The sequence below is a fragment of the Micromesistius poutassou genome (assembly GCF_964030765.1).
Source record: "Micromesistius poutassou genome assembly, chromosome: 4".
NCBI lineage: Eukaryota > Metazoa > Chordata > Actinopteri > Gadiformes > Gadidae > Micromesistius > Micromesistius poutassou.
Window position 1 is genome coordinate 7,424,691 of NC_140274.1, and position 27,945 is coordinate 7,452,635.

Consider the following 27,945-nt stretch of genomic DNA (forward strand, 5'->3'; position numbering starts at 1 on the left):
TATATTGCCTGTTCTTATCATGAATGTGTGTACCCAATGGTTCACTGGGGTTTAAGCTTTGATAACCCAGCCAAAAACAAGCCAAAAGGCTAGTCCAATAGGGATCCTCTCTACTATATTGATAGCCTTTCATTTATGATCGCTCATGCCTGCTTATGGTGTAAGCCGATAGCAAGAGAGAGCCCGAGACTAATTGCCAGCTGTTATGAAATTAATATTCAATCAGAGTTGGATGTATATTATCCTCTGATTAGCTGCTATGGTTACCCTTGTCAGTGGCTAATTAGTCGTTAAAGCTGTACAGCTGTCCTCCGCTGATGGGAACTCATTTGAGGCTGCATTTACCTGGCTGCGTCTCAGAATTTAAAAAAAACCTTTACGGTTTTACAAAGTAAAAGTCCTCTTAAGCATGCAATGTTTCTGCCGTGAGGGGTGCATTTAACCACTAGTATCCAGTTTATTAGCAACCTTTTTAAAATAGGCATTGGGACTGCATTGTTGCTCTCTGTTGGACAAGAGACAGGAAGATGTGTCAATGCCACAGAAACAGGCCTAAGACACATAAAGACGGTGAACCTGTTGACAGTCAGATGTTAAAGGAGGCCATCTTGCACAACAACAACAAGCACACATATAAATACATACTACACTGATATTATACATAGTACATAGTGTAGTGTAGTAGATATATTTAGCTAGAAGTCTCTATGGATGTTGAGATCTCTTACTCTCTAGGAGTGGAGTAGGTATCTGTGGTGAAGCAGAGACAGAGAGACACAAATAAATAGACAGATTGATAGATAGATATTTATGTTTAACACTAAAATTAGGTGTGGTGTATGTAAATGTACACACATGAGAGGGACCAGTAGTAACTGGTGGTGGTGGGAGCTATAACAGTTTCCAGTAGCTGCTGCTGCTGGTGGGGGAGCTGAAACAGTTACCAGGGTCTCTATGTATAGCAGCTCATCACTAGGGCTATCCGGCCTCCTGCTTGCCAGATTGAATTGCCTTGACTCAGCTGTCATTCCCTCCCTCCCCCCCACCTTTCCCTCTGCCTCTTGGTCTTTTTCCACCACATGACCCTAACATGATCAGTGGGGCATCAGATCGGATCTCATTGGATTTTGGATCAATTACTTAACAGAAAGTACATGGTGTATACACTGTAGATGACAGAACACAACCAGAATGTACATACATACACTATGTCATGTGTGTGTTTGGGCATGTGGGTCATGTGTGTGTTTGGGCAACACACACTGTGCGTGTGTGTTTGGGCATGTGGGTGTGCTTTTAAGGTATTGCTGGCCATGCATGTGTCTCTCCTATGTACAACTGTTCTTAACAAGTGACGCAATGACGCGCACACACACACACACACACACACACACACATACACACACACACACACACACACACACACACACACACACACACACACACACACACCAACAAACCCTCCCAGTAACAGCTGTGTATTTGGGTGTCAGCTGGGTTCTGCTGTTGTCAGTGTGGATGAGGCCAACATTCACAGGCGTGTCTGACCCAGTGATCGGGACACGTTTTGGGGTCTAAAAATGCTTCTTGGATTTTTTTTCTTCCATCTTCCATCACGCAGACGATTCTGACCTACTTATGTCCGAGCGAAAGTATGTGAATGATGCCACACTTACTGGTTGATAGTTTGCCTGTGGGCAGGAATCATCAGGCTGTGTTTGTGTCATGATGATATTGTCATGATGACAAATTGACAATGTGTTAAGTGTTTACTAGCCCATTCTTTGAGAAATAAATTAGCTTGGTCTTAATTGTACAAAAGTAGGTCACGACTTAATGCCGATGGGAAGATGTGGGTCCTAAGGCCAGACCAGTTGAGAACCACTGATCTAAAGTGATGAACACCACACGGTCACATGTCACCGGATACGCTGTCGATTGCCGAAGATTACCACACTGAATTATTCGGAGGCCGTGATAATTACCAAACATGTCCGGGGTAACATTAAGTTGAACTGCAAAGGTGCAAACTGCCTTGATTGCTTGATTAAACCACAAATTCAACTAAATTAAAACCGATTTCTGGGGGGTTCTTTGCTTGTTATAGAACACTTTAGTTACAAATAGGTAAGTTAATTCTGCTCAAATGACATAGGGCATGCCCCCATAGAAATACATACGTTAAAGTCTCTCTGTCTGCCATTGAAAGGCTGATGGAAAGCTGGAGAGAGACATCACCCCTTTGTAACACTGTCGCACACTCTGATCCGCTGGCCTTACACACTGTTGGGACTATAGAGGCTGGCTTGTTCCAATGTGGCTTGCATCTGTATAAGCCACATACTCTATACTCTGTTCCTCTGGAGCAGAGGAACAATAATTGCATTGTTTTTTATCATAGTACTTTTTTTTGTATTATATTTAGAATTCACCTAATGTTAGTAACTAGGCAGTTCCTCCAGAATGAAGACTTTGTTTAGTTGTGATCCAAGGCAAGGGAAGAAGTTAGGAATAAATGTGGTCCTCTTCTTCACTCCTGGTCCAGGACCATGCTGGGACGCTAGATGCAAATGTACTAAGACAAACTGGCACTGGGGACGGGAAACAGGTGGACTAAAGACACCAGGAGTAGGATGATGATGAGGGACAGGTGATCAAGGCGAGGGAGGACAATCCCAGAGCAGGGAAACACAAGGGCAGGGGGTGAGGAGGTGTGGGTAAAACAAAGTAATACAGGAATCAATGGAAGAATGAATGAAACAAATAAAACATAACTTAAGGAGCAAGAAGAGACGTAATTTAATAAAGCAATGAAGCATTACTTGGAGTAGTTGTATGTCTTCCACAAATAAAAAAATTTAAAAAAAAAGAAAAAAGAAGAAAGAAAAAAAACATACATACTTACTTCTTATTCTATCTTTTTTAAAGATCTACAGTCTACAGCCTTCTTCGTGAAAAGGCTATACTTCTCAAAGCCCAATGACCATGACCCCATGACCCCCTGACCCCCTGACCCTGCCCTATCCGTGGACAGTGCATCCATCCTTGCACTGACCCTAGGCATATAAGGGGCATGCTGGTGGTATATAGTGGTGTGGGGGGGTCCAGTAGAAGTGTACTGGTAGGCCCTGTGGTGGAACAGTGGGTCCTGGGGAGTCACAAGGGCCCCAGGCCTTATAAGGCTGGGGCCCAAGACAGGGGCCCGGGTCAGCTGGCTGTGCTACTCGACCCCCAGGACAGCTGAGCCATCCATCACACGGATCATATAAGTGTCTGCCAGGATCATGTGAAAAGGTACGTGCACATACTGACACACACACACACACACACACACACACACACACACACACACACTCACACACACACACACACACACACACACACACACACACACAGACAAACATGGGCATGCATGCATGCGCGTTTGCACACGTATGCACGCACACACACACACACACACTAACTCCTTCAGTTTTCTTGCTATCCCTTCTATCTTGACCTCCCCCCCCCCCCCCTCTCTCTCTCTCTCTCTCTCTCTCTCTCTTCTTTTTGACGCTCTCTCTGTCTCAGTCTCTCTGTCTCTCTGCTTCTGTCTCTGTCTCTCTCTCTCTGTCTTCCCTCCCCCTTCTCTCTCTCTGTCTTCCCTCCCCCCCTCTCTCTCTCTCTCTGTCTTCCCTCCCCCCTCTCTCTTCATCAATCCACGTCTCACTGAGCTGTCTAGCTCTCTGGCTCCCTCTCTACAACTCTTGAGCGAACTGCAGGTTTAGACCTTTTTAAACGTCTCTGTCTCTCTGTCTTTCTGTCTCTCTGTGTCTGTCTGTCTGTCTCTCTGTCTCTCTCTCGCTCTCTCTCTCTCTCATTCTCTCGCTCCCTCTTTCTGACTATATTTGTCTTCCTCTGTTTCTCGCTCACCTAATATCCACCCAATGTTTACCAATTTTACTATTTTAATGGTCACACATCTCTACTTACTTTGGTCCATATTCAAAAAATATATTAAATCAAATGAATCTCTCAGAAACATCCTTCATTCTCTTCATGTATATGCTTTGAACAAGATAAGGTAGACGAACCATAAGCATAGAGTGGAAGTGCAGTCTGTATTTCTGCATTAAGTCCCTGCAAAGCTGCTGAGCCGCCTCCCACTTCCATCGACTACTTACAGGACTAATGAAGTCTTAATGTAACCAAAGTTGTGTTTTTTTCTCAACTTCTGTATATCCACAGGATTTGGATAATGCAGTTAAGCTACTAATACGGTAGGTCCTATGTGTGAACCACATACACACATTTGAATAGAAAAATAGAGCAATACACTGGAAACAATAGTATGAAAATGAATCAAAAGGTGATAACATAATAGTTACTGTATTCATTTTAGGCTCCACTACTGAGGACAAGACCAAAGCCCGAAACAATAATGCCATTGTTGCGGTTATAATCTCCGGGCCAACTGTCACCCAGGGCTCAGGGTCCCTCCCAACCAACACACCAGTAGTAGTAGTTCATCCCAGCGGCAGATAGATGGCCTTGTCCCGCGGCCCCGACACCATCCCATCCGAGAACGCATCATCATCCCAGGCAGCCCCGGCACCGCGGTGCATGCTGGGAATGCAGGGATCAGGTAAGCAGAACTGACAGAAGAAACTGAGCTGGCGAGACAGAGAGGGACACACACACAGCAGGTGAATGATCTGCCCGTACTACTACTTTATTACAGTCGAAACACACTTTACGATGGTCAGACGATGGGCATGACGTGTGTTGTGACCTGAAGTAACACCCTGGATTAATTTCGACTGAAACCGACTCGTTTCCCCAACTACGATTCCAAGAGATCTAAACAGCGTCAGGAGTCCGGAATTAACAGGTAGTCCACGCTATTCACGAACAACTGTGTGTTTATTCTGTTCTGTGCGTAGCAACACAACACGGTCACGTCTTCTATCACCTCGCCATGAATGTTTTATTATCGACAGTGTGTGCGCCATATGCGCGTCAGTGCGACGATTACTGGGTCAGTCAGAAACGGTGTGTTTTTTTTATGTCGTGATATGTCCTAAATGTGGTGCGACCACGGTTGCATCCATTGGGATCTGCTCTAAAATACATGACTGAAATAATCCGTACACGAACATATGGCGCTGAGGGCCTGCGGCTCGGCGAAGGTAAACAAACCGCTGCGCTGCCCTGGAGACGCTGTGGATGAGTTGGGTGTGGATCTCTTCATGGTAGCTTCTTGTGTCTCATTTACGCATTCCGGTCACTTTGCAATGGTAAAGTAATAATTACTCATAGGTTTAATACACTGCTTAATGTCATGATAGCGTAATAGCCATTAGCCGTGGCATTGCTCTATTTGTGTCGGTGTGTGTATGCCGTGTTGCAGGTGTGAGAGCATGCGTGTAAGCGATGCTGGGGCCCCAGAGGGCAAGGCTGTAATGATATACCTGATAATGAGGACCGAGATGACTTCATCACGGCAATTAGTTTCAACGTATTGTACGTCTTTGTCAAACAGCAAAAGTGAAACCTTAAACTCAGTTCTACAGAGCTTTGTTGTAGGCCTATATCAGCCCATTGTTATCTGACCGGTTTAATCATTGTCAACGTTTACGTTTTAATTATAGGCCTAGTTGAATGTAACTGACGACGTCATTTTAAATACACACTCACTTTTCAACGGGGACAATGGAGATCTTAACACAATATGATACAATGAATCATTCAGAAAACATGCACATTTCCTCTCTAAATCAAATGTACATTTGATTTAGAGATGTACAGTATAGCTTAAGAGGTATATAGCTTATTTATTGTGCTGTAATGTATGCATATAAATTACATATAAAGTGCAACACAAAATAGGACATCCACAATCAAGCACCACCATACCCAAAATGGTGAACCAAACAATAGCACTCCCTCCCACACACCTTTACCTGTTCACCCTCCATACACACACGTCCTCCCACACACCTTTACCTGTTCACCCTCCCTACACACACGTCCTCCCACACACCTTTACCTGTTCACCCTCCTTACACACACGTCCTCCCACACACCTTTACCTGTTCACCCTCCCTACACACACGTCCTCCCACACACGTTTACCTGTTCACCCTCCATACAGACATCCTCCCACCGCAGCTTCCCCTGTGCACTCTTCAACCCGAAGCCAAAGAGGAACCTCTCCGGCGGCACCATGTTGTCTGGGGACGAGATTCTGTGCAGCACACGGCAGGTCATCGCGGGGCTGGAGGCGCTGCGGGGGGAGAACCGCAGTCTGCTGGACGACCTGCAGGAGGCCATGGAGACGCGGCTGGCGCCTGACAGCGGCAGCCTGGAGCAGGAGAAGAGCAGCCTCATCCACCAGTCCCTGGAGAGGATCGAGCTGGGCCTGGGGGAGGCACAGGTACACACCCAGACAGAACGCTAGCTCGGCTGATCCAGGACCAGCAGAATTGGAGAGGATCGGGCTGGGCCTGGGGAAGGCATAGGTACAGACCCAAACAGAATAGCATAGAGGAAAACAGTACAGAACTGAACGCATGCTCTGCTGAACGACGGGCTCGAGTCGTTCAGTGGAGGGGATTTTTCAGTTGAATAACCGCATCTAAAGGACGGTCTACTATTACTATTTACTAATTCAACTATTAACTTGATCAACAGCCACATACAGTGAATTCAACATGTCATTAAGGAGCAGGGAGGGATGGGGCCGTCTTGCTCAAAGATGCCCACAGGGTAGGCTGTGGATGTTAGGGATCAAACCCTATGCATTTCAGCCTGGAGTCGAATATACTCACTACACTAGTCAGACCAGAATCACTCACACCCTGTTGCCCGCCCAGCTGAGCACACACCAACTACCGAAGGGCTATTGACAGTAGTGGGAGTGTTGTGAGTGTTGATCCAGAGCCTCCGCTGTCCTCCTCCAGGTCATGATGGCACTGTCAGCACACCTGGGCTCTCTGGAGGCGGAGAAACAGAAGCTGCGTGCCCAGGTGAGCCCCCCGGAGAACCACCACACAGGAGTCACACAGTGTTCTCACAATGAAGAACTAACCCGTACCCTCATTTTTCTCTTCCTCAATCTTCTTTTCCTCTTTCCTTATTTGTATTACTTATATGACCTTCTCATTCTTCCTCCTTTTGATCTTCTCCTACTATCCTCCTCCTGCTCGTTCACTCCTGCTCGTCCTCCTCCACCTCTCCCTCACCTTTCTACCACTACCTCCTCCACCTCCCTCCCCTTTCTACCTCCTCCACCTCCGCCTCCTCCTCCAACTTTCTAACACGTCTTCCTCCTCCCCTCTCCCCCTCTCCTCCCCCCCCGCCCCACCCCCCCCCCCCCCCCAGGTGAGGAGGCTGTGCCAGGAGAACCAGTGGCTGAGGGACGAGCTGGCGGGGGCCCAGCAGAGGCTGCAGGAGCGGGAGCAGGAGGTGGTGACACTGGAGGAGCAGAACAGACACCTGCAGTTCATGGCCTCCATACGCAAGTACGACCAGGACGCCCCGTCACAGGTGAGGGGGCGGAGCCTGTCCACGGGGGGGGTCACACGGGGAGGAGCCTGGGGGTCAAACGCCCAAACATCTGGGTCCACATGGCGTGAGGGGGAGGAGCCTGGGGGTCAAACGCCCAAACAGCTGGGTCCACATGGTGCGAGGGGGAGGAGCCTGTCCACGGGGGTTAAAGGTGATATATTATACAACCAGGTGCGAGTGTGATTAGTCGTTACAAAAGCCGTTTTGCAAATCGGCCTCTTCTGACATCACAGGTGGGCGTGTCCACCTAGATGTATGACGGACAGATGAGAAACGTTTTCTACAGTCCGCTTGGGTAGGCTGGTAGTCTGATCTATCCAGCACACCTCGAGATATAGATAAGCTTGAGACAGTCATCTGATGTTTTGCATCGTAGTGTTTTTAGCCAAAGCTAATATAGGACAGAGGATGTTGGCGCTATACAGACAGACGGACGTAATGTGGGGGGAATGCAGTTCCTCCCTGAGCTCCGGGCCTGTGGTCCCTCACGGGCCCCCAGGCAGCATGGCTGAGTGGCCTGTGTCTCTGTCACGGTCGGGCCCACCTGGTTCTTAAAGAACATGGTCGGATCAGATCCTAGCCAGACTGAACTTTAGGCGGCAACACATCTGAGGAGCATTCAGGACTGAGAGATTTCAGCCAATCACACGAGGCCTAGTGGTTGTACATTCGTTCCGCAGCAGCTTGATGATGTCACAGCATGCTTTTGATTTGTCCGCCACAGGACGACAAAGACCCATCGTCTAATAAGGAGTCGCTGGACGACCTCTTCCCCACCGAGGAGGAGGAGCAGTCACAGAGTAAGAGTAGCGCCATGGCAACATGAATGTGGGCATGGCCACACACGTGCCGCTGATCCATCCGTCGTTCTTTAAGGATCCTGCTCATGGAGCTCTAACGTAACGTACTGCGATCTCATCAAAATGTCCGCCCGCAGTGCCCCAGCCCCGGCACAGCTGCGCTGCCGCCGCCGCCCAGCAAGGGGGCTACGAGATCCCAGCCCGCCTGCGGACCCTCCACAACCTGGTGATCCAGTACGCATCCCAGGGCCGCTACGAGGTGGCCGTGCCCCTCTGTAAACAGGTAGGCCCCCCCAACCCCCTGACTACAGCCTCACAGACACGTTTCAGCCTGAGGGACTCAGTGTGGATCCACTTAGAACAGGATCTAAACTTATGATTATAAATATATTCATACATTTGGATCTTGATCTAAACTTATTTATAGAATTATAAATATATTTATAATCAAACATTTAGATCAGGATCTAAATGTATGAATATATTTATAATTATACATTTAGAACAGGATCTAAATGTATAATTTTACGTTTCTCCCATTCGGTGGACGCTTTATCCAAACCGGTGTTAGAATACAGTTAGGGCCGCCTACACTCATATATACTAATATGGATATACAAACCGGGCAGCACCGATTATATTTGGATCTGTTTTGTGTTGTTCTCATCTCTCCTCTTTCATATGATCACACTCGACACTTACATTTCAAGAGTCACCAGACTAAAAAGAAAGCTCAGAGCCAGTGAGCCTGTAGCCTAACCCGTAGGACCGGGTGTTGATCCATACCCCTCTGTTCCCCCTTCACCATCCACCAGGCCTTGGAAGACCTGGAGAAGTCCTCAGGCCACACCCACCCCGACGTAGCCACCATGCTGAACATACTAGCACTGGTGTACAGGTGAGGACGGCCGTTACCATGGCTATGTGATAACGGTTAATTGTTGTTTGTGACCGCGTGGTGACACCTCCACGCCCGGGCGCTCAACAACCACAGGAGACCACTTATTATGGGATGTCGTCATGGTTACCCAAGGAGACTGGCTTTTGTTATTTTGGTGGATTCGGTAACGCTTGGTGGTAATTTAGTGCATACGTCACTGGTTTTTAAACTGCGGTACTGCAATCTGCAGGCTGATCCCGATCTTTGTTGGTTCAGGATCGTGTTCCTCTTAAATATTTGAATGCCTATAATTGCATGGATTGCTTTATGCTGCGGTAGATTGAATCAACTGACCAATATCAACTAGCAAGTGTAGGAGAACAAATACAATGCAATCTCAAGGAAGTCAATCAAATAATCAGATTGAGAGAATGTGCTAATCAAAAGCTAATACCTGCTCTGATGAATTGTCTTTGACTGTCTGCCTGCCTATCTGTTCTGTCTGGATGACCTGTCTGCCTCTCACATCTGTACCTGTCTGTCTGCAGAGATCAGAATAAATACAAGGAAGCGGCCAATCTGTTGAATGACGCGCTCGAGATCCGTGAGAAAACACTTGGACTGGACCACCCAGCTGTAGGTCATGCACACGCACACGCACACGCACACACACATGCACTGCTGTCATTTATACTAAAGGTGATTTTGTGTGTGTGTGTGTGTGTGTGCAGGTAGCCGCTACGCTGAACAACTTAGCGGTGCTTTACGGGAAGAGAGGAAAATACAAGGAGGCAGAGCCGCTGTGTAAGAGAGCCCTGGAGATCAGAGAAAAGGTACGCACGCACGCACGCACGCACGCACGCACGCACGCACGCACGCACGCACGCACGCACGCACGCACGCACGCACGCACGCACGCACGCACGCACGCACACACACACACACACACACACACACACACACACACACACACACACACACACACAGACACACACACACACACACACACACACACACACACACACACACGCTCTCTCTGGAGCTCTCCCTGAGTGTGTGAGTGACCTATATCTCTGGACCTCTCCCTTAGTGTGTGTGAGTGACCTATATCTCTGGACCTCTCTCTGAGCGTGTGTGTGACCTATATTTCTGGACCTCTCTCTGAGCGTGTGTGAGTGACCACGCCCTGCGGTGCCTCCTCAGGTGCTGGGCATGGAGCACCCTGACGTGGCCAAGCAGCTGAACAACCTGGCCCTGCTGTGCCAGAACCAGGGAAAGTACCAGGAGGTGGAGCAGTACTACGAGAGGGCCCTCCACATCTACCAGAACCGCCTGGGCCCGGACGACTCCAACGTGGCCAAGACCAAGAACAACCTGGTCAGTACAGTGTGTGTGTGTGTGTGTGTGTGTGTGTGTGTGTGTGTGTGTGTGTGTGTGTGTGTGTGTGTGTGTGTGTGTGTGTGTGTGTGTGTGTGTGTGTGTGTGTGTGTGTGTGTGTGTGTGTGTGTGTGTGTCAATATTCAGCCGTATAATTATTTTACAGTTCAGTCACTATACTTATTACCAAATGGTAATAATAAAGATTGAGTTGTTTTTATTCAAAATGGAATGACAAACTTTTTCACTGCAGCAATTGATTTAGCCTTTTATTGAATCAGTGCTTCAAGAAATAAATCCATCCAACTATGACTCAATTCAGTATCATCCAAGTTGAATAAAAAGTAACAGTGCAGGTTTATGTAAGGTCACTTACAACAGCCAACTAATCAGAGGGAAACAGTGGAAAAAGTGTGGAATGTTTATTACATCCACACATCTATGGAGGAAATTCATCTCTCTCTCTCTCTCTCTCTCTCTCTCTCTCTCTCTCTCTCTCTCTCTCTCTCTCTCTCTCTCTCTCTCTCTCTCTCTCTCTCTCTCTCTCTCTCTCTCTCTCTCTCTCTCTCTCTCTCTCTCTCTCTCTCTCTCTCTCTCTCTCTCTCTCTCTCTCTCTCTCTCTCTCTCTCTCTCTCTCTCTCTCTCTCTCTCTCCCTCCCTGTGTCTAGGCGTCATGTTACCTGAAGCAGGGGAAGTACAGACAAGCCGAATGCCTCTATAAAGAGATCCTCACCAGAGCACATGAAAAGGAGTTTGGATCAGTGGAAGGTACAGACCTTAGTTTTTCAAACCGATTCACAAATGTTAAACATTGCGTACTATACAATTCAGGTGCCGGACCATAAATGCTAGCTGCTTGGCTTTGCGCTCTTATTGCAAAGGAATGTTAACTCCCTGTACATCTGTTCCTCTTTTATTTATTTACTTCTTTTCATTCCATGTTTATCATTATTTTAGTTTTCTATCTCAAGAAAGCCTGTACAATATGTAATGTCAATATATATACTATATATCCTTATATATATATATAGATATATATATAGATATAGATATAGATATCTATATTTATATATATAGATATAGATATATATCTATAGATAAAGATATATATCTATCGATATATATCGATAGATATAGATACAGAAATTAAAAGACAAAAAACAGAAGCTAATAATACTAATCATTTGTCTGTAACCTACAGCCTACAGTCCATTATTCTTTATCAACGTTTCATGTTTTTTATGCTTTATAATACTATTTTAATTATATCTTCCCGTGTCTCTGTCCCACGTATTGTACGTTCACCATCCAACTGTCCCTCTCTCGGCTTGTGGGTCATCTAACCTAACCCTCTCCCCTCTCGCCCACCCCTCCTCCCCCCAGGAGACGGCCGCCCCAGCTGGTCGGGGCCAGAGCAGGGGGGCCCCCAGCAGGAGGGCGCGGGGGGCCTCAGGAGGAGCGGCTCCTTCACCAAGCTGAGAGAGTCCATCCGCCGCAGCAGTGAGAAGCTGGTCCGCAAGCTCAAAGGAGTGGGCACCGAGGAGAGCGCCCCAAGGAACCCTGGGTAATTACTCTCATTTACTATTCAGCGTTTAGTCATGCGGGTCACACAGTTGGTATCCTAAAAGTACATTATAAATATTTAAATAGAATAGATTTAAATATTGAACTACTAATTACTTTGTGATGCTTAAGTAATGCAGAATAAATCTGTGATCTTTTCCCTCCGTCTTCCTGCTGCCCACGCGGTGTCTTCAGGATGAAGAGGGCCAACTCTCTGAATGTGTTGAATGTTGGAGCCAGAGAGAGCCGGGAAGCAGCTCAGGTGAGTTCCTGGACTTCTGATACCCTCCCAACAACACTCACAGTTCAACCCAGAGGGTTTCATTCACACCGCTATTGCAGTCATAAAAAGGGATTTATAATGATAACTATCCACACTGTAGTTGTAGTAGTAGTAGTGGTACTGTATGTTAACAAAGTTAACATACAGTGGGTGGTACATTCGGTGCTCTAAACAGGCCTTTGATCTATTCTCTTTTAAAGCTAGGGTAGGCAATTTGGAGAAAATGCTTAAGCCTGATTTTGAAAGTATTCAACCGTCAAACACCCCAACTCCCCAAAAACACACAACGCTTTCTCGCTAGCTCAGCAATAGGACTGCCTCGCCTTGTTGAAGTGCATGGGCCAAGTATGTGCAGGTAGCTGAGTGGAAGAAATTTTATCCAGAAATAGTGACGTACAAAAAGGTGTTGGTAATATAGCAATGTGTGTGTAGATCAGTTAAAACTTACTACAACAAACACGTGTACAACTGTACACGCCACTGATGAGTCTGTTTCCTGTGTTCATCGACAGCTTCCTGGCGGACTCACGGAAACACGAAGTCTGAGCTCCAGCACTATGAGCCTAGCCCGGCGCGGGTCGCTAGGGGGAACGAGCTAACACACACACACACACGCAGGTGATTCACACCCTTCTGTAGACCAATCCGGGTCCACCTAAGATCTATAGGTTGGTAGGTATTGGCAGGGTTTAAATTTTCCACCTTCCCTAATGAGGGAGAGCTTATCCGTTCAACACATCCTACATCAAGTGGTTCTGTGTATACCGGCCGTCATTGTACTACAATACCACTGAATACCAGTAGCAATACCGCAAATATGAAATACTAAAACACTGCACTTTACACAGCCATACACGTCGACCATTTCAGACTCCGAAACATTCCGAAGAAATCATGAAACGCTACTTTATGTTCGTGCTCAAGAATGCCGTTTAGATGTTTTTAAAAAAATCGCATTTCCATTAGATCTGTATTCTGTAGAAGAATTGTGAAATACTTTTAAAAGTGTGGTGCAGTTAAGCCGTTCATTAACTGCTTTGATCTTAAGTACAAAAGAGAGATTAATCCATCCAAATTTAGGGAGATACTAACACAACTCAAATGTTCAGCATGCTAAATACGGAGGGTTTTTACAACCTATGCAACAATGTGAATTGAATCTTGTACAACGGTGAGATGATGACTTTCTGTTTAGGTGATGACATAGGTGAGGCATTATTAAAACCATATCCGTTAACTTGCAAACGTCAAGAAGACAATGGATCATGGGTCTTTTGATGCATGCGATTGTGGTCTCCGCCAAATTACTAAATCATTATTAAATGAATCGTGGGACACCAAGCATTCTTGAAGTCAACAGTACATGATGGTCCTTATTTGGGCTTGGATTTGATTCAAAACTTGATCTACCTTTATTTAAAGCATGTGCAAAACAGCACAGAACTGTTACACTAAGCTGTATGTAACCATGGTTACATTCCAACGACGGTACTAGGAAATTGCTCAACAGAGTTTGGTGTCTTGAAGTGAAACGTGTTTTTATTTCATGTATTGTCGTGTTGTCCGTTTTGATAAGAAGCTCGATATGTAATGTTTCGTTAACGCAATCGATGTCCCCAAAGTTTGCTCTGTGTGCCTGAATGAACAACAATCATTAATTTTTTAACAGTTTTAACAGCTAATATTACTGTGCATGTGAAATGTGCACTCCCTCATAGCACCAAAAACAGACCAAGACTACGGGTTCCCAAATCTCAAGGGCCTGTCCAGGTGGGGGCCCCTGTGGCACTAGATGTGCAGCTGTACAGTCATTACAATTTTTTTCTCATGGATGAAACTTGTTGAACTGCTGGATGTAGAGTATTTAACTCATGTTTGATAGGGTAATTCCCAAAACCCTGGTCCTTATTCAAACCACTAGACTGTTAGCAGCCTAGCTAAGCTACGCTACAATCAGAATGTTGCACAGAAACCTAGAGTGGTACATAGGAGGTATTTATGTAGATTGTTACAAAGAAGGCCTAATGCGTTTGTTATGAAATGATGTTCATATTTTATATATATTCCAAACCTGAATCTGAACTGTCCAATAAAGCATTATAAGACTTTTGCACATCCTTTCTTGATAAAATAACCCAGTCGAGACCCTTGGAGTGACATTTGAGTTGCCCGTTTAGGGTCACCACAATGCACAGAAGATATGACTACTTACAACCATTTCCCAAGTTTCAGAACTTCTAATCCTTACCCAAACCATAAGAAATTATAGGTGGTCAATGATCAGGTTATTTTATTGGTGGACTTTGCCTAATAGAGTGTGATTTGGGTGAGGAATAGGATGTGGAGCATGGGAAAAGGGGTCATTTGAGTTGGCAGCTCTGAAATACTGTTTTAAAGTTCAAAGAAGAAAATGTAAAATTACAAATCTTAGAAAAAAAGAAAAGTCAGTCATGTGAGTAAAGAAAAACATTTTGTATTTGAGGATTCGGGTTGAAAAACAGATACAAATATATTTTTAGAAAGACATGTCTACATCTATGTACAGCTGCGAAAACAAAACGCAGAAAATCTCACTTCAACAAAAGTATCTGTACGACAGACACTAGACCAACACCAGGCTTGGTCAAGTTAGAAAACCACTTCTGCACTCATAAAACATATTTCATGTCTTTTAAAGAGTGACCAAACCCTTAAATCAAACGAAGGGGACAGCACCACCGCTGGTGGAACAGGGCATTGCAACTGCTGCTTCTAATTGCAGTTTTAATGACTGTCTCTTGGTTGGTCTCTTAAGATGACAAGAGACCATCAAAAACCAGCACCTTCTACCGTTCCTCCAAGATGTCTTTAGCGTTTGGTTGCTCTTTGAGGAGTGGACAAAACACGTGACTGTAACGTAATTAACACAGTATGCTAGCTGTAACATTGATCGTCACAGATGATTTGGTGAATGTAGCCTTCAAACTAACTGCAAATGTGCATAGAGAGTAAACACTTTTTAGTAAAGTGACACCTTGCCGCTGATATTTTCTTGAACGGTGATTAGTAATACTGAAGAGATCAGAGTGTTAGTTACTAGTTACTGGAGACCCAGTAATACAACCTTTTCAACCACTGGCCCACTTTTTTCATAGGTACCCTGCTTTAAATGTCCTGTTCATTGACTCTCTATAAGCCCAGTTTGGATGGATTTCACAACCAAAAAAATCGGACATTTGGCTCAGTGTATTTAAGTGTAATTATAATTTTGATAACGGAAAAAATGACTTCTCCTTAAGATCTGGAGTGATCTAACGCATCACACCAGCAAAATGTACAATGTGAAAAAATAAGTTTTAACTATTACAGAAATGAATTGAACAGATAGTTAATGTACTGTTGATAAGTAACTGAAATTCACCAGGAAGCACACGACTTTTCCCTGATTCAGTTGAACCCCACAAAGCGGGGTCTCCACGTAGCCTCAATCAAACGCTCCCAGACCCCTTCGCTTCAGTTCCAGGGGAACAGCGTACCCCTGACAGTTGTTGCCTAGCAGCAACGTAGTCCCAGCGTCGTCATGGTGACAGCATGGATCGCGTGTGGCGCGTCAGGCCTGGTGAGCCATCTGGCTGATTTTCTTCAGCATCTCCTCTGATTCCAGCTGCTCTATCGTCAGCAATGACAGACCCAGCTGGTCCTCCTGGGGGAGGGAGAGGGTGAGGGATTATGGGGCTGAGGTAGACAGCGTTGTAGATCTGTATTCTGTCCACAGTGGACTAAACCATTTTAAAGTTACCACAACCTTTTTTTTTTATGCCTTTACCAAAATTGTGTCAATAATAAACAAATAAAAGAATGGTTACGTAAGGGATAATCACAGAGAGGCAGGGCAATAAACAGTTTGATATGCCCGGCTTGTGGACAGTAACCTTCCACGAGCCGGGCATATCAAACTGTTTATTGCCCTGCCTTGAGGTGATTATCCTGTTTATTCTACTTCTTGCTTGCCAACATAATAAAACAATTCAAATACTTTAATAATTATGCTTTTTCTTATTCGTATTGCATGCTTATTAAATGTATACTCTGTTTGAGTTCATCTCCCTCAAAAAGTAGTCCCCCCCCCCCTAGAACTACGGTGAATAACGTTAGCTCAGCTGTAGTTAATTAGTTTCTATAGCAATCACACAAGGCTGCATCTGATCACTAGTTTAATAACGTAGTTGCTACATTGTATCTCGCTTGCGAGATACAATGTAGCAACTGACCCTCTGATAGATTTCCGTCACATTTTAGAAACTTTTTCTTCTATGATAGAAAAAAAAATACGAGCGGCGTATTGATCTACTATTTGATTATGCTGTGCTCAGTCAGCAGCAAGTACAACCGACAAGTCAGTGGGCAACCTGCCGGGTTAATGCCCTCCTCCCAGCCAATCAGAATCAAGCATTCTTAAACAAAGTAGAATAAATTGCTTTTAATTCACCAGAGGAGAAAAAACAGAACTATAACTAAGTTGCAATAAATATGGGATTCTGCATGTTATAAACATGTTTATAACATGCAGAAGCCCATGTTTATTCAAACTTCAAACCGGGGGCCTTACCTGAGGCCCCGGTGTGGCCGGGGCCCGGGGGCCATACCTGAGGCCCCGGTGTGGCCGGGGGCCCGGGGACCTTACCTGTCTGAAGGGCTGTGCCATCTGCCGCAGGAAGTGCTTGGACAGCTGGACCGTCTCGTCCACCGTGAGGTTCAGGCTGCCGTCGTTGATGTGCTCCTGGATCCAGCGGGGCAGCTTCCCACGCTTGTCCGCTCGGGCGTAGCGCTGGGGGGGCGCAGAACATACCAGTCAACCCCACTTTAACCCCACCAACATCTGCCGGCTGCATCAATGACCCAGTGGACTTGTGCAAATGGTGCACAACGGTGATGAGCGTGGAGGATGACGATTTGTGATGTCACTAATATATTATGCAGTATGTTCATCGGAGGGGGAGGCGGTGCTTTTGGAAAGTTTAACATTCTTTAATCCAAAGGTATCCTTAACATTTTGATAAACAATAAAGACACAGCACAGGTTCTGTAGTAACAACTACACAACCCACAAAAAGAACTACACAAACAACGACAATAACAATAACGAAAACAACCACAGTGACCTATGAAGTCAACTAGGAACCAGTAGTTAGAACCATGTACTAGATAGTGTGCAGAGGCTCATGAGATATGAGGAACACACACACAGACAGACAGACAGACAGACACCTTGTCAGCGAAGATCATGAGTCCGTAGTCCGTCTTGCCCCTGATGACGCGGCCCACGCACTGAGCTGCGTGGCGCATGGCGTCGAACGTCAGGAAGTCGTTCTCCCGGATCTGGAACTGGTCCCGAAGGTACTCCAGACGCGCCTGGAGAGAGAGAGAGCGAGAGAGAGAGAGAGAGAGAGACACAGAGACAGAGAGAGAGAGAGAGAGAGGGGGGGGAGAGAGAGAGAGGGAGAGAGAGACACACAAACAGACAGAGGAAAACAGAATGTGTGTGAGAGAATGGATATGAACAATGAAGATAACGGGTTAAGTTCAAATATACTTCAATTTGTGTGGGCGAGAAGGACAGATGGGATGCACAGACAGACAGACACTGACCTTCAGAATGCGGCTCTGTGTGTAAACATAAGGAACTCCGAACATGATCACTGCCCGACCAAAGTGGTGCACTGTGGGAAACACAGAACACTGTTGAATGAAACATACATGTGTGCATTGTTATGCACGTGTCTTACGAGAATGAGACTAGAAATCATGCTAAAACCTGAGACATAGTTCAGCAATCTTGTATTGGACAATACAGCCTTGCTTGTCAATAGTCAAAGGCATTGATTGATTGATTGGTTGGTTGATGAAGTCCTGCATGGTTTCAAGACCCACAAAGTAGGTCATTTCTAAGTGTTTGTCATTGTGGCAAAGTACCAAAATCGATTCCTTCTGACACTTTTCCTCGGGCCACAGACAGAAGGATCGCTCCTCTCCCGTTCTCACATGCCTGGAACAGAGAGGAGAGGCCTGGGTTAGAATAAGTAGGACTGTGAGCTTGGTTAAACCCTAGGTCCTCACAATGCATCGATGACAACCGTGTGTAACATTACTTCATTGTGAGGGCAGTGGGAAATGAAAGATATGAGGAAAGTGTGCAACATTGATTTAATGTGGGGTCAGGGTGTAACTGTAGATATGCAGCCTCGGTGTGTCACATTTAGTGGTTGTGAAGACAGTGTGTAATATAAATATGAGGACTGTGTATAACACTGAGGCATTGTGAGGACAGTGTGTAGCTGTAGATACGAGTTCTTTGTGTGTATTAAGTTAATGCCAGGACAATGTGGAAGCATTTCAGGGTCCTCCTGACCTCCTGGTATTTCTCCAGAGCCATGCTGGTCTCTGCAGCATCTGGAGTCTCAATGAAGATCAGCTTGTTCCTCTGGATGTTCTCCAGGATTCCCTGGACACAGAGCACCGATCATGTTAGTAGTCAGAAGGAACACGGCTGGATCCTAGGTTAGAACCATTGTTGTCGACTCTGCATGGATTTGAACAGGTGTCCGGGGCTCTGCGGTCCGGACAGTTGAGGACAGACCGGGAACTGGGTGGAAAGGAGGAAGGACTGACCGTAGCAAGGGTCCACAGGTCGGAATCGAGTCTGGGTTAGTCACCACAGAGCTTGTCAGTACACTACCGGTCATTCAAATTAGAATGTGTTGATGTGCTGTTCACACATGTAGGGCTAACCAGTGCATCGCCAGAGACATGATACATGACATGTTCTGGCTCTAAAGAGAGGAGGCCTCAACAGAACCTGAGTAGGACTAGTCTCCGTGCCGTCCCGGGTCGGCTCAGGGGCTGTGTCAGGGGGTCAGGGGGGGGTCAGGGGCTCAGGGGCTGTGTCAGCAGGGGCCGTGTTCTGGCCCGGTTCTCACCTGTTCGTACCAGGACGCCACGATGTTCTCCATGTACATGTAGCTGGTGAAGAAGGCCACGATGCCGTCAGGGACCACCCCGGACATCTCCAGCAGCAGGTTGCCGTAGTTACGGATCACAGCTGAATGGAGCCAAAATGATTATGGAAAGAAAACAAATATAAAACACACACACACACACACACACAGAATTCACACAAATATTAAATTACTTAAGGTAGACAACAGTAGTTACATAAAAATATCAAACTAAATATAGCATGTGTCTTTCAGTCATTGTCACGTGTGTTTTTCAATACAGCCTCTCAGTGGGTTTGACAGTCATGCCTGGTGGTGTGCATTTAAAAAAACAAAACAGAAATCCAAATCCCGATATATTCCCACTGACCAAAGTCTTCTCTGGTCTCAAACTTGGAGCTCAGGGCCACCTGGTCGTTCCCTCTGCCGACGATCTACGGGACGCCAACAGAGGAGCATGAGGCTACAGCAGGAACACAGGGTCACCGTCTGAACATGTGGTCTGTACGAGTGGACCCACCAGCGGACAGAGACAGGTCCGCGCCAGCGTCATGGTGAAGGACGCCATGGTAACAGGGCGGAAGTCCAGTATTTTGGGATAGATGTCCAGCGGGGAGAGAGTCTGCAGTACAGAATACAACAAAATGTGAATTGCTGAAAATCCTTCCATTTGTCGATTGATATCATCATAGTGTTGGATTTTATTGGGAGGTTCATAGGTCAGAGGTCACCGACCCCGGACGTGATGATGACCGACTGGAACCTCTCGAAGACGGGCTTGATGGCTATGGATGGGTCCATGCAGCTGAAACACACCGGAGCAGAACCTTTGAAGACCCGTACACACTGTAGAAGAGCTTAGACCTTCCCCTCAATGCATACTAGTGGACCCAAGCATGATTACTAGTGATCTGAACATGTTTTGGAGGAATAGGCTATTCATAAGAACATTATACAAAGAGAGAGAGAAAGAGACCCATTTAATAATGCCAAGTCCCAGAATGGAACTCTAAAGAATGAAAAGCTTTCATTCGTGATGGAGTGGCTTAAACATCTCTGTTCTTACTGAGTTATACTGAAAAACACGCAAAGGGTCTATAAACTAAAGTGTCCTCACATCACATTGGATTTAGAGTCAGTGCTGGACCAGATTCAAGAAACTGCTAGAAACCATCGTCAAGGTGAACCAGTGGAGCCCTACTGGAATTGGAAGTCCCCTGAAGTGACGGGGTGAAACCAGTGGAGCCCTACTGGGACTGAGTCACCTGAAGTGACAGGGTGAAACCAGTGGAGCCCTACTGGGACTGAGTCACCTGAAGTGACAGGGTGAAACCAGTGGAGCCCTACTGGGACTGAGTCACCTGAAGTGACAGGGTGAAACCAGTGGAGCCCTACTGGGACTGAGTCACCTGAAGTGACAGGGTGAAACCAGTGGAGCCCTACTGGGACTGAGTCACCTGAAGTGACAGGGTGAAACCAGTGGAGCCCTACTGGGACTGAAGGTCACCTGAAGTGACAGGGTGAAACCAGTGGAGCTCTACTGGGACTGAGTCACCTGAAGTGACAGGGTGAAACCAGTGGAGCCCTACTGGGACTGAGTCACCTGAAGTGACAGGGTGAAACCAGTGGAGCCCTACTGGGACTGAGTCACCTGAAGTGACAGGGTGAAACCAGTGGAGCCCTACTGGGACTGAAGGTCACCTGAAGTGACAGGGTGAAACCAGTGGAGCTCTACTGGGACTGAGTCACCTGAAGTGCAGCACGGGGTTGGCGATGGACGGGGTGCGGTCCTCAAACGGCTCGATGATGATGGTGAAGCCTGGGTGGAGCAGAGCAGAGCAGCCGTCACATGACAACATAACATGACTCAACACGTCCCCCTGCAGGCCCTCCAGAGCCTTTAGAGCGGGCTCATGGGTTGGGACTGTTTGTATATCTGTGTTGTCCCACATTATATTGATGCGTCAATTCTGCTTCATTTCAGTTTTATCTTATGAGATTTAAATGAAATTCAGGATTTAGATGAACTCCACCTTAATTAAACGTTGAAATTAAAGAGGTGCACATCAACAACCCTGTAACCCTCTTCACTTCACGCGGTCCAGAAATACATTCAAATTCACATTGAGGTTCATGAGTACAGGAGAGGCCGTACCCTGACTGTAGGTGCTCACTAGCGTCGCGAAGTTGGAGATCAGAGTGACGGCGGAGAAGTCTGTGAGGTCAACGATCTCCAGGGTCCTGAGGAGCGACCGCAACCTCTCCGCACAGAACCTGACGATACATACACACACAGAACCACACACACACCCTGAGTGACAATACACACATCACACACAGAACCACACACACACCCTGACAATACACACATCACACACAGAACCACACACAATCTGACAATCCACACAGAACCTGACAATACACACAGCACACACAGAACCTGACAATACACACAGCACACACAGAACCTGACAATACACACATCACACACACACACAACCTGACAATACACACAAATACACACACACAGAACCTGACAATACAAACAAATATACACATCACACATACACAACCTGACAATACACACACAGAACCTGACAATTTAAACAAATTGAAACAGAAAATTGAAACACACTTCACAGAAACACACAAACTGAGGACACACACACAGAGACCCTGCCATGGCTCCGGCCCGGCGGGCGTGGGGACTGACCTGAGGGGCTTGCGGTCGATGCAGACCTTCTGGAAGACGTCCTTGAGGAACTGCGGCGCGCTCTCCTGCACCACGTGGTGCACGCGCAGACGCGACTTCAGGTACTCCAGGAAGCGCTTCAGGAAGCCCACAAAGTGCTCCGCCGTGCGGATGCTGCCCGGCACCGCCTCTGAGACACACAGACAGACAGACAGGGGGACAGACAGACAGGGGGACAGACACACAGACATACAGACAGGGGGACAGACACACAGACATACAGACAGGGGGACAGACATGGAGGAGGAGAGACAAACAGACAGAGAGACAGACAGGGGGACAGACGTGCAGGAGGAGAGACAAACAGACAGACAGACAGACAGACAGACAGAGAAGAGAAAGTGAAGAGAAAGGCAGACAAACAGGAGGAGAGAGAAACCAACATATGGCCAGACAGACAGACAAGATGAGAGACACAGGAGAGAGAGATAGACAGACACACAGGAGGAGAGAGAGAGAGACAGAGAGACAGTCATACAGACAGGCAAGAGGAGAGAGAGAGCGATAGACAGGAGGATGGACAGACAAAAAGGACAGGCAGGAGAACAGACAAGTGTACGAGAAGTAGGAAAACAATGAGATAATACGATGAAACAATATGATAATATTGTATTACATTACATAATATAATATAATATATATATATATATATATATATATATATATATATATATAAATAACTACTTAAACTGTAACATATCAAGGTATAAAATAGATAACTCCTTAAAAAGTCCTAAACATATTTCACTATATTCCTGGAATAATGCGGTTGGAAAAAATGTAGTGACCCGTGTCACGTTCCTGAAACCTTTCCCAGAGAGTGCCTACCTTGAAGAATCTCAGCAGGAAGGACTGGGTTGCCAAGGTAAACATCCGTTTCCCTGGCAACATTAGCTTCCTTCAGCCCCTCCACCAATCGCCGGTACTCCTCCTTCAGCTTGGCTGCATCTGTCTCCTTTATCCTATCAGAGAGAGGAGGAGGCGGAGCCACGGGTGTCACAGGATGAGAAAATACTTGCATACTTGCACACATGTTCTACACAGTTCTGTTTTTATAAAGGGACTAAGGAAAATTTCCTCTTAATTTTTTAATTGACAATTAAGTCTTGAAATATAATGCAAAGTCAATGATTGCTAAATTGATGTGAAGCAAGTCAGCCCATTGGACTCTGAGATGCAGAGACAAGCATGGCTAGCTAGACCTTGTTGACCTTTGAATAGTCTTTACTTTTGTATCGTGGTCTGGAGGGTATCCATGTTGCTCGTGCAACGGTCCAGGGTCCGCCTGGTGATGTTCACACTCATGGAGTCGATACACACATTGTCTGAAGAAAGCAAGAGAGCGAGAGAGAGAGAGAGAGAGAGACAGACACAGAGACATTGAGAGAGGCAGAGTTGTAGGTATGTTTGAAAAAGGCAAAACTATTGAGTTTTTCAGGACAAAATGATGAACTTAATGTATTCCTACTACTCTGAACATAACCCAACAGTGTGGCCATATTCAGGATGAGGTATTCACTAAACACCAGCCTAGATCTTGAAGCGGTTCCACAGTGGACTAAAGGACAGGTATGTGGTTCATCTCCCCACCGATGTTGTGGGCCTCGTCAAACACCACCACAGCCTTCTTGCTCAGCTCCTTGGACACCAGGTCTGCTATCTTGGGGTCCAGGAGGTAGTGGTAGCTGTACACCACAATGTTGGCATGGAGGATCTGCAGAACGACCAGCAGCAGAATGAGAACCCTTACTAATTCACCACCTAACTCATTAAGGCGGGGTGGAACAGTGAAATAAACGCTTTGGTCATAATGGCAGACTAATGCTGCGATCCAGGGACACTTTTCAACCCGTAAGTTATGACTTAAAGTCGCGACTCACGACTTGGTAATGTTCCAGGCAAGTCACAAGTCATGACAACAAACCCTTCTGCGGCTCTGTGGGCTATACATTCTCTGGCTATACTGCGAACCTCGATTAGCGGGTTAGCGAGGTATGTTGCGCTCAAAGCCAGGGTATGCTGTGACACAAAAGTGGCTGTTTTAGCGTCGCTGTATCACCATGGTGTCTAGAGCAGTTGTGTTCTACTGACCAATCAATTATCTTGAAAAACAAAGTTATCTCACTTGTAAGATTATGTCATATATGTTACAGGAGCTCCACCTATCCAAACATTCTCGCAGGTGCACTTAACACTATTGCCTGTACCAAAATGCCACTTATATGGACGTTCATACCATAAAACATGCCCTAACAAACGATTTATTTGATTTTATAGATAGTACCAACAGAGGCAGCATTGTTGTTTACGTGTGTGATGTCAAAAGCTTTAACTGGGAGTACATCAATCTTGTACAAGTTCACGGGTAGTCAGGGGTTTGACTACCGTTCCAGGGCACTTTCACGGGTAGAAGGTTGTGAAAACACGAGTTACGAGTTGCTTGGAACGCGCCATTATTACGGAGACGGTAGTGGTACCTCCCAGAACCTTCAGCTAGGAGTCCAGCTGGCGCTGCACTATCCTGACCCCACTTCTGTGTTAACAGACTAAATAACAGGTTGAACATGTTAATCTTGCTTAATATTGCTGCCTCGGGGAACGCCTATTTGCCAAAACACCAATCTAGAAGAAAATTCTCCAAACCAAATTATCTATTTTTTATCTATTTTATTATTTACATTATTATTTACATTAATTGAGACGCCGGTGGGCGTCTCAATTAATGTATTTGTTTGCGTCTTGTGAGAGTGTTGTGGTTAGGGTGCTAGACTTCCAGTCTGAAAGGTACTGGATTCGATCCCCAATGTCTGTCTGCCACCTATCTGTAGGCGTCCTGGAGCCTGTCCCTGACTGTGTGTCTGCGGACTAGTGAGTAGAGGAGGACTTACGGCCTGGCGGGCCATGTAGTAGGGGCACCAGCCCTTCTTCCGGCCATACTCCTTCAGGTCGTCCAGGTTGTACACCCCAGGGGGGAGGGGCACCTGCCGGCCCACAGCATCAAACTCCTGCAAGGACACACACACACACACACACACACACACACACACACACTGTGAGCCTTACTGTGACAGTAACTGTATGTAACATTTATAACCGATACAACGATTAAAAATAAACATAAATGTATTGAGCGATGACAGGACAGTGTGGCTGTGATGGCCGGAGTGTGGCGGTGGGTCGGGGGCGTCTCTGACCTCGTAGAAGCGGCAGGAGGGCACGCTGGGGTCGCTGTGGCGCTGGGCCCGGATGTACGAGGCCGTCAGCGCGTGGCACTTCCCGTCCACCTCCTTCCCGTATCGCAGAGCGCACACCTGCACCGGAAGCACCCGGGGGGTAAATACTGTGATGAATCATGGTATAACACACAATGTAGGCAAAGAACCCTGGACCATTTACTTTCTTTTTACACACCATTTTATTTCGCCTACCTTTGCACTATTCAGAACTATATTGCACTATTTAGAATTTATTTATTTGAAAAATTACTTATTTTCTTTTACCTAATTGTATCCTTTTATACTTAATACACCGTGGGTCAGAGACAAACTACATTTCGATTCCTCTTTTTGTCTTTTACATTTGTTGGAATTGACAATAAAGCTGACTTTGAACTTTGATAGTTTGATGGTATAACACATGATATAACACACGTGATAACCCGAGTCATAACATGAACGTGCGTCTGCTGGGATAGGTCTCTTAAGTTTCTTAACGAGGCTCTTAATGAGGCACTGACCTCGGGTTGGATGCAGAGGTTCTTCCTGGAGGACAGGGCTAAGGCCAGGAAGTTGTTGGCCTCTCCGGTCTCTTTGGAGTGGAACTGCATCAGCTTCCTCAGCTCCTCCACCACCTATCAGATCAGAACACTTTATCGTCCATCCACTGTGACAGAAAATGGTCGTTGACAGGCCTATTATATTAAAGATATAATATAGATCTTTTTTTAATATTCAGGGTGTGTTTTAGTGCTTGTTGTCCTTCTCAAAGGCTCATGAAAGCATGTGCACATTGAGGGGAAAGATGCTGAGCCAGCATCTACGTGCTAATGTGAGAGCCACACTGCGGCACATATCGGCCGTGCAGTACAGACCTTCTCGATCTCAGGTACCGTCCGCGAGCAGTAGATCAGCTTGGTGACCTCCAGAGGATAGGCCTGTGGACAGACATAACACGCTGAAGAAGAGAACTGGGAGGAGGAGAACAGTAGCTTCGTTTCAGCAACACCCCTTTAATTCACAGGCTTTTAGAAAACAGTGGTTGTTGGGACGGGGAATGTCAAAATCAAAGTAAAGTGATGTGTCAGATATGTATATAAAAAGGGTAAAAAATGTATTTCACAAGGTGTGCTTGTTATAGTGATATAACAATAGTAATTTTGTGATTTTGTTGTTGTTATTGATAACACATAAACACTTCATGGAATACAAACGGATAAAAGAGAATCAAACCCCACAGAGATTGAAGAATGTCTAAGTTATTAAACTGCCTGTTTCACCTAAAGAGCAGGGAGTATGGACAGTCCATCACACTGACCTTCTGATACGCAACAATAAGGGACAGCAGAGAGATGGTTTTCCCGGTTCCAGACGGCATCTCCAGAACGCCATGGCCCTAAACGTAAACATCATAACACGACCATCCACTTCTCCGTTTCTAACCATTCCTTTATATCATGTTCACACCAGAGTAAAGATGCAGGATAACGTCAGACAGTAGCATTACAATTTAGTAGGCTACTTCTAAAGTTGCAGCTACCTTGGCGTCTAGTGTCCGTTTCAGCTCTAGCATGTAGGAGTACTGTTCGGGGTAGATGTAGTCATAGGGGAAATACACCAGCAAACCCTCGATGTTCAGCCTGTGGGTTTAAAGAGTGTGGGACAACACATCAAGTTACTGACAGAGGCGCTTCAGTTCCTGATACAAAGCAGCTGATACGAAGATACAATGTATCACCGCACGGAACCTTAACACAACCACTATAACAGATTAATGAATGAAGGATAATGATGACAGCTTCTGTTTTGTAGCATGGTGTGTGTATGGAAAAGTATTGGAGTAAAGATCGGTTAAGTTTAGTGGAGCTAGGTTTAACGTTTAACGTTACATTGGACATTCGCGAGACATTGGAAAACTATCGTTATATCACTTTTAAACAAATAATGTATTGATCACATCAGCGCTCATCTGGAGGATGTGTTTGGAGCCCAGAATGAATGCGAGGATTTGCTCATAATAATGCTGCTGTCTGGCAGCTTATTTATTCATTATAGTTTAATGTCTGCAGTAAACTTACTTCATGTTTGTAAAAGCTGTTGCAGTCGCTTTTCCCTTCTGCGCGTCACTTTCAATAACTCTAAATATCCACTTTCTGTACCTAACCGTGCAATACTTCACTGCATTGGTGTAATGCGTGTGACAATGTAGCCGGTGCAAAAGTATTTCCGGTTCATTATTTTCAAAATAAAATAACTTTACCTAGAAAATAAAAGCACGTGGCCATAGTCTTGGAAACTGAACTTAAACTGTTCTTTCCCCCCGCTTTTTTTCTTTGCGTTGTGCAGCTACATTAATTATGTTACCAAACAGACACCAACAAAACATATTCATAGTTGTATATATTTTTTTGAATTGTGCTTATGCTTCATAGAACCGTGTGTCTCTCGTGAATGTATAATGATAACTGTATACAGCTATTCGATTGGGAAAATGCAGTATAAACTGTCTTTTTGAATTTGAAATATTACAATTAATTTTAATCTGTGTGTCTG

At 45.8% G+C, this 27,945-nt stretch overlaps 2 protein-coding genes across 3 annotated transcripts; one reads left to right on the plus strand and one right to left on the minus strand.

Annotated features, from left to right (window-relative positions):
• The first annotated feature begins 4,601 nt into the window (after positions 1-4,601).
• Positions 4,602-14,476, plus strand: klc3 (kinesin light chain 3). 2 transcript variants are annotated; one of them, XM_084466639.1, is made up of 14 exons: positions 4,602-4,624; positions 6,134-6,415; positions 6,942-7,007; positions 7,363-7,527; positions 8,273-8,348; positions 8,486-8,631; positions 9,164-9,246; positions 9,777-9,864; positions 9,960-10,061; positions 10,432-10,605; positions 11,274-11,373; positions 11,989-12,169; positions 12,364-12,430; positions 12,964-14,476. In XM_084466639.1, the coding sequence occupies exons 2-14, from the start codon at positions 6,206-6,208 to the stop codon at positions 13,048-13,050; spliced, it is 1,545 nt and encodes a 514-aa protein (XP_084322765.1). In that variant the 5' UTR covers positions 4,602-4,624; positions 6,134-6,205; the 3' UTR covers positions 13,051-14,476. The 2 variants fall into 2 exon arrangements, with proteins under 2 accessions (XP_084322765.1, XP_084322764.1); XM_084466638.1 differs by lacking the exon at positions 4,602-4,624 and adding an exon at positions 4,639-4,870.
• Positions 14,477-14,990: 514 nt separating this feature from the next.
• ercc2 (excision repair cross-complementation group 2) lies at positions 14,991-27,584 on the minus strand. Its single transcript, XM_084466703.1, has 23 exons — positions 27,471-27,584; positions 26,933-27,032; positions 26,711-26,788; positions 26,268-26,330; positions 25,914-26,027; positions 25,372-25,488; positions 25,066-25,182; positions 23,768-23,891; positions 23,406-23,502; positions 23,006-23,139; positions 22,139-22,307; positions 21,581-21,699; positions 21,175-21,244; positions 20,161-20,230; positions 19,946-20,047; positions 19,796-19,859; positions 19,408-19,529; positions 18,840-18,932; positions 18,404-18,476; positions 18,080-18,150; positions 17,699-17,842; positions 17,115-17,258; positions 14,991-16,133 (listed from the first exon to the last, which is right to left on the minus strand). The coding sequence occupies exons 1-23, from the start codon at positions 27,473-27,475 to the stop codon at positions 16,041-16,043; spliced, it is 2,283 nt and encodes a 760-aa protein (XP_084322829.1). The 5' UTR covers positions 27,476-27,584; the 3' UTR covers positions 14,991-16,040.
• Positions 27,585-27,945: the final 361 nt, after the last annotated feature.